Here is a 12655-nt window from a genome sequence, read left to right as displayed (position 1 = left end):
TAATGTAGAACCTAACAAAACTAGGAACTAAGAATTTTATTTGTAAAAAAAAAAAAAAAATTGGAATCTTCTTAAAAGCGAAACTAAATCTAAAAGAGGAATGGCTAATCTAACGGGAACTCTCTTACTAACCTGGCTCCTATCGTTGATTTTGACAACTAGTATACAATATGGAGGGTGCAGATCAAAGTTTACCAAAAAACTCTGGTTAAAATAGCATCGCTCAAGCCTTAAGGTATAAGCAATCTACAACAAATCAAAATGCATATAGTTTGGTCTCATCCGTTCGCAAAACCCAAATCAGCAAAAGACGGAGAAAGCTCAAACCCTTTGCTTTGAGTGACATCTGGGAGAAGCCCACTGCACCAGAGTGGTGACTGCGCCCAAAGCCAAAACCCCGAGGTAATTATCGCACTCTTTCAGATACCCTTCATTTTTCAGTTGCTAATTTTGTTACTTCACTTTCAATATTGTTGTTTTGTTGTTTAACAGAGCATGTTGGTTTTAGATTCTTGAATTTGGGTTTGCAGATTCATCATTTTTTTTTATATAAGATAAGTAGATAATTTGGTGAGGTTGGAACCACATACATGTTATTCACAGCATCGCAAAAGATGTCATTTCAACTGGGGATCACTTGTTGAACCCTGCAAAATTTTCAATATTCTTGAATTTGGGTTTGCAAATGCATCAATTTTTGTTTAGATGGGTAGAAAATGGGATGAGATTTGAACCACAGACATGTGACACCACAAAGATGCCATGAATTTTGTTACCATGTATGTATGTTTATGGGATTTTTAGACTAAAGACTATAGCACTTTCTGATTGTGATCCAGGTACTTGGAATTTGATTGGGTGGGAAGGTAACATATGTGTTGATCTTTTTGGAACTGGTGAAGTGGAATTGTTGGAAGGATATTTCAATGGATAGGGCAATGGAGGTGAGGAGACTAAAGCACCTAGGTGGTTTTGAGGGAAACAGAAAAGAATTTAGACCGTGGTCTGATCTTCCAGTTGATGTTTTGAATATAATTGCCGAACGACTTGATTTTATTGAACAATTATACTTTCGTCTCGTTTGTAAGAATTGGCGACAATCTCAGGTTGTTCCACCTTATAAGAATCTTCCATGGCTTATGGAACACAGTTGGACTTATGATGACAAAAATGTCAACAGTGTATGTAGCTTTCACCTTCCAACTGACAACCGAAATCATGTCGCTTCCAACAAACTTCGGAGAGAAGAGTTGAATGATTTACATGGTGCAGTCATATGTGCTTCAAGATTTGGTTGGTTGCTTTTACAGAAATCTACGTTGTCATTCTTCTACAATCCTTATAGCAAGAGTATAATCAAACTACCTGATCTTGATATTGGCTTCAATCGAAGTACGTTTTCCTCAGTTCCAACTTCTCCTGATTGTGTTTGCTTTGCAATACAAAGTTCCAAAAACAGTAGCAAAATGTGGCTAAGCACATGTCAACCAGGTGATCGCAAATGGAGCAGCACAGTCAAATTTGTTGGTCCTAAAAAGGCAGTTGAGGATGTGGTTTACAGTAATGGAACTTTTTACTGTGTTTTTAGTGAAGGAGCTTTGGGGGCCTTTTGTGTTGCGGACAGTGACTGGAGCTTGCTCACAGATGTGGATTTGATTCCTGGGGAAATGTTTACATCAAGGGCTCATATGGTAGAGTCTAATGGTCAGCTCTGGTTAGTGTGTCCTTCTGGTTCTAAGTGCTTCAAAGTTTTCAAATTTGATTGGTCAGAAAAGACTTGGGATAAGACGCATGCATTGGGATGTCAAGCATTATTTCTCGGCTGTACTTCGTTCTCAGTTTCAGCAGAAGGAGAAACTTCGGGTTTTGCAGAGAGGATTTATTATCACCGTGATACTTACAGTTCCTATTACTCATTGGAGACTAAGCAAAGTTATCAATGTACGTTTTATCCACGGGTTACCAAATATGGGCCTGAAAGAATTTGGATTCAACCTCCTGAGATATAGTTTCAAATAGGTTAGACACCAATTTGGAAAACAGGTCTAGCCATTTAGTCATCTTTCTTTTCTTGCACCATGAAATGGAAGATTGTTTCCTATTTGATTTTGAAGTTTGAAAAACTAATATACGTTAGGGCACTTGTTTGAGTTCTAGCACTATTAAGTGTAGAGGATTTACTGCTCTTATTTCCTTGAATAACATGCTGTTGGATAAAAAGTTTGGATAGATTCTATGGCATCATTATAATACTATGACTTGTTATTGTTAGTTTCAACTCCTCCAATTTTATTTATGATTTCCTTTTGAATACCACATGGCCAAGTGACTGCCATTGATAAAATCCTGGTCCCTGTTGAGAGGAAGGAAAATGATTTCACATTCTTCCTTCAGCAGACAGAGGTGCACTCCATTTGGTAAGATGAAAGATCATTTGTATCATTATCCAAAATGAAAGATCATTTTGGATAATGATATAATGATTATTCATATAGATCTGTGTAGAATGAATAATACAATGAACAACATTGTCTTTGCCACCGGATAGTGCTGACAGTGATATGTTGTGGCCTCTCTTTTATAGGTTTTTTTAAAAAAAATAAGTACACACCCACCTGGTGGGTAATGAACCTATAAGGAGGTGCTATTTGAGCTAGGGCTCGTTGGCTATATGGATCTGTAGAACTTGTCCTTTTCTAATTAGAAAGCTGAATAGTGGGTTCATGGTGCTCTATGGCCTTGCTGTCTCTCTATAAACAGATAATCTGAAAAATGACTGCTTTTAACATTGACACAGAATTTTAGTTTATAATGGAGAGGCAATGCAAATGGGATTTGTTATAGCACAAACAATCTATAATGCTTCTTTACTGTTGGCCAAATTGTTGTGCTACATTAAGGCTATGTATGATATTTGTTTGCTCTACACTTCTGTAGTACTAACTACTATGACATTTGAATCTTTGAGTTTCACCCTGTGGGATTGTAATCTCTCTATCATCATTTCTTTAGATGTATTGAGAATGTAGTTCCTAATTGTATACTGCGGATGCAAATATATTAACTATGAATGTAAAAGTTACTGATAGAGTTCTAGCAGCTGCATCATTCATATGCGATGTGGAATATAGAAGCATGAATGTTGTATCCTTTACTACACTAAAATTAAGCTTTGTAGATACATATTTATAAATATACTTATCCTATGGATTTGTAATTCTTCTGTCATCATTTCTTTGCATCTTGTTTATTGAGAATGTGGTTTCTAATTGTCTTTTTTATTTTTTGGTTATGTAATTTCTATTTGTCTACTAATTGCAAGTAGCGGACAACAAATATAGTAGTACAACTTAGATGAATTAGAAATTGTTGATAGAGCTCTAGTAAATGTGTCTTTCATATGGCATTTGAGAGTTGAAATTTTTCATTTTGAACTATAGAAGGGTAAACTTGTCATGAATCTATTAAGGCCCTTATATACTTACAAACCTTAGCTTTCGTCCATTGGAACTTCATCACTCTAGACGCTCAGAGGGACCACCTTGTACTTTTTTACAGGTACCACCATATACTGAAATAATGAATGTTCTTGGTATATAATGTCTTATTTTATTCGGTCAATTTTGATGACACAGCTATATCTTTTATATATATATATATATTGGTATAAACGATGACACAGTTATCAGTTATCACCCATCAGATTTTCGGCTTTTTATTTAACCACTAGGTAGGGTGGCACGTGCAAGGCTCATGTTACCTCTTAAATGAAAAAATTAAAATAAATTTTTATTTGAAGAAGTATGAAACTATATATATAAAAAATGTATGTCATACAAAGTTATTTTATTTGAATGAGAATTTTAATAGTTAATCATACACAAAGTTATGGTAGCTATTTAACATATGAATATATATTTTTTACTATAATAGTTTATTGGTACTTATTTACTAAAGACAATATCTACCTATTAAAAACTTTTAAGAATGATAATGAATACCACTATCTTTCAACAATAAATAACTGAGTTTTGTTAAGACATTGTCACAATATTTAAATTTTTGTAATGAATGATATCATATGCTACAATTGAAGTTTTTTATCAAATATCTTCAACCATATACAATGAAAAAAATTTCATTCATACTTTCTTCTTTATCATTCTATATGACTCTAGGTGCAATATTTAGCTTACTTAGTTTTTAATGAACACTCATTTTAGGCAAAAAAAAAAAAACAAAAAAACAAAAGGCATGTGTCATCGAATTTTCTATTAAATAAATTATAAATTTAGAAGATTTAAATCTAGAAAATTAATGTTCTTTAGGTAATAAATAAAACATCTTATATCACTATTCTAACTTCTAAGCATTACTACCATCTAAAACTCAAAATACGTGGAAAAAAAAATTGAAATGTTAAAATTTAGTGGGAGTATTTTAAACATTACACAATGTAATATTTTAAGAATCATAAACTTTTATTAGGGTTTAACTGAGAGAATAACAATATGACATATCTGCTCTTTTTCCAAAATATTAAGGGGAAAATTACTTGATTTTAAAGTTTAAGGAAAAATTGTGAACTACTCCAAACATAAAGGATGAAAAGTGTTTTTATCCTAAATTTTTTATTTTTTGCATGTGTAAAACTATGTGTTTTTACTTAAAATGATGCGTAAAGATAAAAATACAATAACAAATACAAAAAGTGAACCCCAAAAAACTGTATGCAAAATAATGAATTTTGGTTCAACAAATTAGAGTAAACCAAAAAAAAAAAAAAATTCTAGAAACACAACATAATGGTATAACATTTTCATCTTACCTTTATAATTTTGTTATATATTATTTTGACTCGTAAAAAATTGACACTTTAATAGTTGTGAAAATATTATGACGACAACAAAATATCTTAATATTTTCACAAAAGAAATATTATGTTCACAATATTTATACAATAAATCATAAAATAGCAAGTTGCTATGAGTTGTTATTGATATGCAAAAAAGCAATTTCAATGGTAAGTTTAAATTAAAACCAATAATAATAAAATAGCAAGTTGCTATGATTTGTTATAAAAGTGTTATGAAAAATGTTGTAGATGTCACACTTTTTTCATAATACATTTATTTTTAGTTGTAGTTAGTTCCAATATGATTAAAAATAATAATAATAATAATAATAATAAATCGTGTTTAGAGTCTCAGGGAAGTCAGTTTCGTACCGTACCGGCCGGTACCTCCTTTATTTACCGTTCCGGTACCTTGGCCGGTGCAGAAACAAGGTTGTTTCGTACCGGAAAATATACCGGCCTATACCGGGTCATTTCGGCCATATCGGAGAAAATATCAAATTTCGGCCGGTAAATGCATATTGGACCGGAAAAAGAAAAGTGTTTCTTCCTCACTCTCACCTTCCACCGGCGACGAACTCTACATTCTCGACCTCAAGTCAGGGCCGTGTAGGCTGCTGCTACTTCATCTTCATCTTATTCTCTTCTCTGTCTCTCTCTCTCTGTCCGTCTACCTTTCTCTTTCTCTCTCTCTTTCTCAGTTTTTCAAACCTCTCAAATGATATTTGCAGTTTGCACGCCCAAGAATTAGACTTTACAGCTAGCATGTTTTTTTACTGATAGTTGTTGCTTTACAGCTAGCATGTTTTGACTTTTGTTATCATATGAATTGAAATTTTAAAAGCCTCACGTGTTGGGCTGATGGCAGATTGGCTCTTATTTTTAATAAAATATAATATTAATTTGATTGTTATTATTTTTATTGGGTTTGGATTAGATTGAGTCATTAACAATATTGTTATATAACTTATATTTATGAGATTTAATCAATAAAACTTAAATTAATGAATATATATTTATTTATAGCGGTAAATCCGAAACGGTACACCGGTATTGACCGGTATCCGAAATATATCGTATAAAAAAAAAAAAAAGCGAGTGAAACTGTCTGGTCGAATAAACCAAAATGACTGTAGCTTTGCTACTGTTGCTTTTCACATTGATGCTTTTTATACATAGGGATCGGCAGAACTTGTACAATAAAAGGCTATAATTGAAAATTTACTTAGCGTATAGGGTATCTTGTAATTTGCAAATACAATGATAAAGAGTTTTTAGATTTGAGAGATAAAGGTGTTTCTTATTTTCAGACTCTGAATCCAATTAACTCAATTAACTACTGATGTTTATTTTCTCATTATTATAATTATAAAAAATATATATATATATATATATATATTGTAATAGCATCAAATAACTATAATCCCTTTTTTGGACCCAAAATCGCTTTTGCATAAGCATAAGGTGGGTGCATTCCGTCTAAAGAAAAAGTTGCACAGCATTGGAATCACGGGCAGCTCACCAGCTCTTGTTTGTTCTTTCGCTCTCATTATCAATAGAAAGAAAAAATATATATAAAATGAGCAAGGCAAAATTAGTTTAGCCAGGTGGCACATTCTCATTGTTAAAAAAGTTCTAGCATCTTGCTTTTATTCTCCCTTTCTCATTTGTCATCTAATTTATTTATTTGTGGAGTACAGCTAACGGAAGTGTTGTTAAAATATAGTATCATTCAATAAACTTTTTGAGTTTTTTACTTTTAAAATTGCAAACAATTTTGAGGAAATTTAAAATAGTGTAAAAATTGGTATAAAAAAAAGTAAGAATAATATTGTTGAATTCTTTAAAATAAAGGATTTTCTTTATAAAAAAAAAAAATGGCAATGCTTTTGCCAAGCTCCTAAAAAAACTAATTTATTTTAATTAGCAATATGATTGTTGATTTCTTAAACAAAATTTAATTTTTTTTTTTAAAAAAAAATGGCAATGTGATTGCTGAATTATTCAAAAATAAAAAAAGTTAAAAAAAAGGACAATGAATTGCCGATTTCTAAAAGAAAGTGCACTTTTTGATTAAATTGTAAAATTGGTAATAGAATGACAAAAAATTGCGTGTACATACAAATTGTGTACTAAAATTAACAGCAAGAAATTGAATTACATTTAATACATGGCGAATGACAAATGTCCTTAGGCCTCTAGCTCTCTAGCTCTAGTAGAGCTAGAGGCCTAAGGACATTTGTCATTCGCCATGTATCAAAATAAGCCCAAACTCATTTGCTCATCTAAACCCGTCTACTCTAATTAAACTCAAACCCATCTAATTATTAGTTTAATTAAATAGGCATCGACCCAATTAGACCCAATAATTATTGGGTTTTAATTAAAAACGCATTGGGACCCATTTAACCTAAAAACAATATACCAAGTTCAACTCAGCCCTTCCCATAAAAAAATAAAAAAAAAAAAAAACAAATTTAAAAAGTAAATGAACAATTAAAGTAATCCAAAAAAAAAATTAAAGTATAAACAATTAAGTAAACAACAACGAAATTGAGCTTCCTTCTTCTTGATCTCCAATTTCTCAACCACCAAACAGACCATAATTTTAACACATGAAAAAAAAAAAAAAAAAAAAAAAAAGCTTTTTTGCTTTTTGGCAATGACAATTCTCACAGATCATTCAAATCCATTGGCCTACATTTCAAAAAAAAAATAACAACAACAACAACAAATTGGCCATCGAATCTGTACGAAGCCCAAAGATTTGAAGAAATGCGAGACGTACGGACGGAATGTGGATTGAAGATACGAACCTGGAGGCTTCATAGTACCATTGTGTGGGAAAATGTGGTTGAGATCTTTTCCGGCAAATCACAGAGCTTTGAGAGAGAGAGAGATCGGAGCTCTGAGTAATGGCGTTTCGTTTCAGACCGAGCCATTACAGAAAAAGAAAGGCCAAAATTCCTTATCGTTAAATGTCGAAACTCTTGCTTGAGATTTCAGAGACCAGAGTGATGAGAGATGAGTGAGAGAGTTTGTTGGATTTTTGGTTTTTTCTTTTTTTTCTTTTCAGTGAAGATAGAAAGAAACGTTGGGAGAGTTTGTTGGCTGCGTGATTTGTTTTATTTGTTGGGAAATTCCAGGAAATTTTTTTTATATAGGATTTCTAGGAAAGTTTTGAGCTTGAAATGGCATTTTTTTTTTTTTTTTTTGTATTTGTTGCACTATTTGGTTGCCAAGAAAGTGAGAGAAAGTAGAAAAGAAAAGAAAAGAAAAGAAAATATTTTTTTTATTTGAATTTTTAATGTAATTGCTGATGTGGACATCCTTATGTGGAATTTTTTCAATCCCATAATGGAGATTAGAGAGAGTGGAAAAAGGAATCCAAAAAATTGTTGGGATTTTCACTTTAATGGTATTTTGTTAATTTTGATAATTAGGTAATTGGGTGAGTTGAGGTTTACCCATAATAATTGGGTTGAGTTAGATTTGGGTTAGAAATAATTAGTTAAATGAATTTTAATGGGTAAATGGGTTTTATAAATCCAACCTAATTATGCTCACCCCAAACCTACCCAAACCCGCCAATTTGACAGGCCTAAGCTCTAGGGATTGGGACACCTCAAAACTCTTTAAATTATCTAGTATGGCGAATGACAAATGTCTTTAGGCCCCTAGTTCTAAGGATTGAGACACATCAAAACTCATATGACCTGTTTGGATGAAGGGAGGAAGGAGGAAGAATGAAAAAGAGTAAAGTAGAGTTGATTAAATATAAGCTAATTTTGTACTAAATTTACTCTACTCTATTCTACTCCACCTTTCTCTCCCTTTCCCTCAATCCAAACAGACCATAAATTGATAGTGTGATATTAAAATCTATGACCTCTTCTAATCCAAAAAAAAAAAAAAAAAAATTATGACCTCTTGACTTACAATACGTCATTGAGTCGAACAGAAAAGAAAATCTTATGTCCTATTCTTATATTCTATCAATTACAAATTTTAACGTGTGTGTTTAATATGTAGAGCTAGACTAATTTTTTCATTTAAAAAAAAAAAAAAAAAAAAAAAAAAAACCGCCTGGGGGAAGAAGGTTGGGGAAGAGAGAGAAGGGGGGGGGGTGGTTGACCCTCAAAACACTTCAAACCCAAAGATGTAAAGGCACAAAAAGTTGGACTCTCCAAAAATTGAACCATATACCGGGCCATCAGATATTGACACTACATCTACATCCATCTCATGGATTATATCCAGAAATCTCTACATTACATCCCTTGTTGATATGAACCTCTGAACGGATTTATTCCTTATTTTATGCATCACCAGTTAGTCAATGGATCATGTTGATGTTGACAGTAAGTAAAAAAGATTATTTTATATCCTTCCATAGAGAATGTCAACATCTGTCATTGACCTAGATAAATGCAGAGAAGATGTTTTGAATGAACTATTTTACTATATTTTTTCACCCTGACTCTGATAGAAATTTCAAGATCACGGAAGATTTGATACATGCATTCAATCATTTTTTAGTTTTGAAGGTAAATAATATCAGAGAAAAACTTCATTTAGAATAAATGATGAAGAAAAAGATAAACAAAGAGTTGTAGAATGTCAATGGCTACTTCCTACTTACTTGTAGCGCCTTTTCTGCTTCCCTTTCTATCCAAACAATTCCATGATCTGATGTTGCATTACATGACAAGACAATATGTTCAAATCTCCCATCAACAGGAATTGCCGTTCTGACCTCTGGAGGAAACCTCCCACATCTGCAATGTACGAAGAAATCAGGAACTCAGTCTAGGATCAGCAACGGTATTGCCAGCAACCTACCACTACAGTCCTCTAAGAAAAGATAACCTTACAGTAGTTTAATATGCATATTTGCAAAATATAAAGTTGTGCTCATCATCTAAAATCTATAAAATATAATAGGAAGGTTTTCCTTGACACACAAACAAAAGGATAAAAAAGAAAGCAATTTAAAAAAAAGATAAGACTCTGTTTCATCTGTGAAGAGTCATAACCGTTATATGTAAGAGCAAACAATTTTGTTTTGATAAGATGTAAGAGACAACAATTTGTACAAGACTTGACTCAACAAACCATTGAACATTACTTAATTATTGATTACTTTATAAAGGATAAAAAAACACCCTGAATATGGCACTAAGCCTTCCATAGAAATCATGAATACGGGAGGTCGGGTGCAATTCTCAGGAATATCTTTCAATCATAACTCTCATGACAGTCATTACTCAGTCTATGGCATGCAAATAACTATTCCTTCACATCACAAAGAATAAATTAAAAATTATACAATATCCCTAAAATAACGCATAGTTTGAATTTGTCAGTACCTGCAAAATTTTCTCTCTACAATATGATACATTCTTCCTGGTGCGTAAAGTCTTCTTGGATCCCCAAGCTTTTTACTTTCTGGTATGAAGGTATCCCTCAAGCAAACCAGAAATAACAAACACGGCAAGCTGTCCAAAGCATTAATGCCTGGTTTAAGAGATGAGTACTCCACTAAAAGTACACAGGTGGTGAATTGCATGGTAAAAGATTCAAGGAAGGGTTTTAACCATTAATTTGAAATATTGAGAGAAGAATACTAACCAAAAGATTGACTTGAATATATCTTCCAAGGGGGTGGGTGTTCTCGGTAAGAAATCATCCTGGACAAGAATAAATTCTTAACATGACGCTTTCAGTCCAATTCAAGAGACTGATTCTACTAAATCAAATTACTTATGAGGAACATGCAGCTTCATGCAAAATAATCAAAATGAACACCACACACTTTCGAACCAAATAACAACCAACCGTAATTATAAAATTTGAAGCCAAAATTAGCAGGAAATGCAAGGTTTTTATTTATTTATTGATAATTTGATAGTACAATGGAGGGAGGGGGTTCTACTAATAAAGGAGAACAAACTCTGCAATTAAGTTACAAAACTCTGAGCAATAGGAAATGGAAGTCATTTACCCAAATGTTTGCATATGGAAGACTCATTTTCTAGAAATAATGAGAGCTTCATATAGAAAATAAATAAAGAAGAAGCTTAATACCGCAATATCAAAATGATAGCTTAGATTTAAACGAATAAATTGCAATTTACACTAATAAAGTTTTGGGTAATTTTGATCCCATATAAGAAATTATGTCATTTTGAGTTAAATTTAAGGTAACACTTACGCCTTGCCACATCCAAATTTTGAAATTTTAATGGATAAAATTACAATTATCCCAAATTTTAAAAGCGTAGGTTGCAATTTAATTGATTTAAAAATAGTAACTAAAAAAACCAACATTTCCAATATAGTTGTAATTTTTCGAGAAATGCTATGTTCACAATATTTTCATAACACTTTCACAACAAATCTTAAGTGTCATGTTGTTACAAATTATTATTGATAGGGCAAAAAAGTAATTTCAACGGTAGGTTTAAATTAGAACCGATAACAACTGACCACCAATAATTTATTGTAAAAATGTTGTGGACGTAATACTTCTCTAATTTTCCACACAACCTTCAGAAAAATAGCCACTTCAGTCAACCGTATAAATAAAGAGACGTGCTACATACACAATATTTTTACAACAAATCATAAGTGGTTAATTGTTATTAGTTCAAATTTAAACCTAATACTAAGTTACTTTTTTACCATAANTTGATGCGACGGAGGTCCGATTCGTAGACGGCGAGGATTATGCGACAGATACGTGGGACCGCGTCGAACTCGTCGGGCGTTGCTGTCGGCCACGTGGCGCTGTCGTCCGAGCCTATGTATGTGCACCGCTTCCACGCCCACCGCGTGCAACCTAATACCACCACGCACTCTAGTCCACACGAGAACGACATGTCGTCGTTGGTTTCTTCAGTGTGTCTGAATCAATCTGAAATGATTGAATTGTTGGTTAATTACTTTAACACTCTATAATAATAGCAGTAGTAGGTGCTTGTCTTGGTGGTTAGAACTTAGATTGTCTGTTTTTGATTTGGTTTCTTTGCTTTGTTGGCTTTGTTGGCTTTGCTGGCTTTTGCTTTTCTGGTTCGTGTATACGTGAAAAAAAAAAAAATATATATATATATATATATATATATATTACAACATTTTTACAACATTTTTACAACAAATCTTAAGTGGCAGGTTATTACTGGTTGTTATTGTTGGGACAAAAAGTAATCTTAGTATTAGTTTCAAATTTGAACCAATAATAACTAACCACCTGTAATTTGTTGTAAAAATGTTGTAAAATTGTTGTAGACGCAAAAAAAAAACAGGCTTACGCGTTGTTGTTGTGTTTTTAGTTTTTACAACCTTTGACAATTGTATATCTCTGCATTACGTGGAATATGTTAACAGTTTCTTTTTGTTAATTCACAATTTTTTTTTTATAAAAAAAACGTGTACAATTTTTTTGAAAAATATATAAATAAAAAATAGACAACATATAGCTGCAAAATTTGTTGTAACCTAAGATTATAATTTTAATTTATACTACATCTTTTTATTGAAAGTGAATTTTTATAAATTTACCGTTGAATTATATATTTTTTTTATATCTTCTATACTTGCAAAATTTATAAAAAAAAAATTAAAAATCAATAGTTATATTATCAATAAATTGTTTAAATAGCATGTTTTTATAGTTTAAAATTATATATAAAATATAAGCTTATAGATCATATAATAAATAATATTTAATTAACACAAAATTTAATATGTACATTAAAAGAGTAAAGAACATGCAAATTAACAGTTAGATTTTTTAAAATT

General features: G+C 31.9%; 2 protein-coding genes across 2 annotated transcripts; one reads left to right on the top strand and one right to left on the bottom strand.

Moving 5' to 3' along the window:
- Positions 1–265: 265 nt before the first annotated feature.
- On the top strand, positions 266–2229 carry LOC112027615 (F-box protein At3g56470). The gene is made up of 2 exons (XM_024060273.2): positions 266–402; positions 840–2229. The coding sequence occupies exon 2, from the start codon at positions 927–929 to the stop codon at positions 2007–2009; it is 1083 nt and encodes a 360-aa protein (XP_023916041.1). The 5' UTR covers positions 266–402; positions 840–926; the 3' UTR covers positions 2010–2229.
- A 6738-nt stretch (positions 2230–8967) lies between these two features.
- On the bottom strand, positions 8968–11922 carry LOC112027604 (uncharacterized). Its single transcript, XM_065780188.1, has 5 exons — positions 11540–11922; positions 11331–11404; positions 10487–10562; positions 10225–10353; positions 8968–9633 (listed from the first exon to the last, which is right to left on the bottom strand). The coding sequence occupies exons 1-5, from the start codon at positions 11734–11736 to the stop codon at positions 9483–9485; spliced, it is 627 nt and encodes a 208-aa protein (XP_065636260.1). The 5' UTR covers positions 11737–11922; the 3' UTR covers positions 8968–9482.
- Between the last annotated feature and the right edge of the window lie 733 nt (positions 11923–12655).

The sequence above is a fragment of the Quercus suber genome, unplaced genomic scaffold (assembly GCF_002906115.3).
Source record: "Quercus suber isolate HL8 unplaced genomic scaffold, Cork oak 2.0 scaffold_227, whole genome shotgun sequence".
Taxonomy (NCBI): domain Eukaryota; kingdom Viridiplantae; phylum Streptophyta; class Magnoliopsida; order Fagales; family Fagaceae; genus Quercus; species Quercus suber.
Note: the sequence above shows the minus strand (reverse complement) of the source record. Positions and strands in the feature narration are given on the sequence as shown.

Excerpts from the sequence above, each read along its gene's own strand:
- LOC112027615 (XM_024060273.2), top strand. The coding sequence starts at position 927 with ATGGATAGGGCAATGGAGGTGAGGAGACTAAAGCACCTAGGTGGTTTT.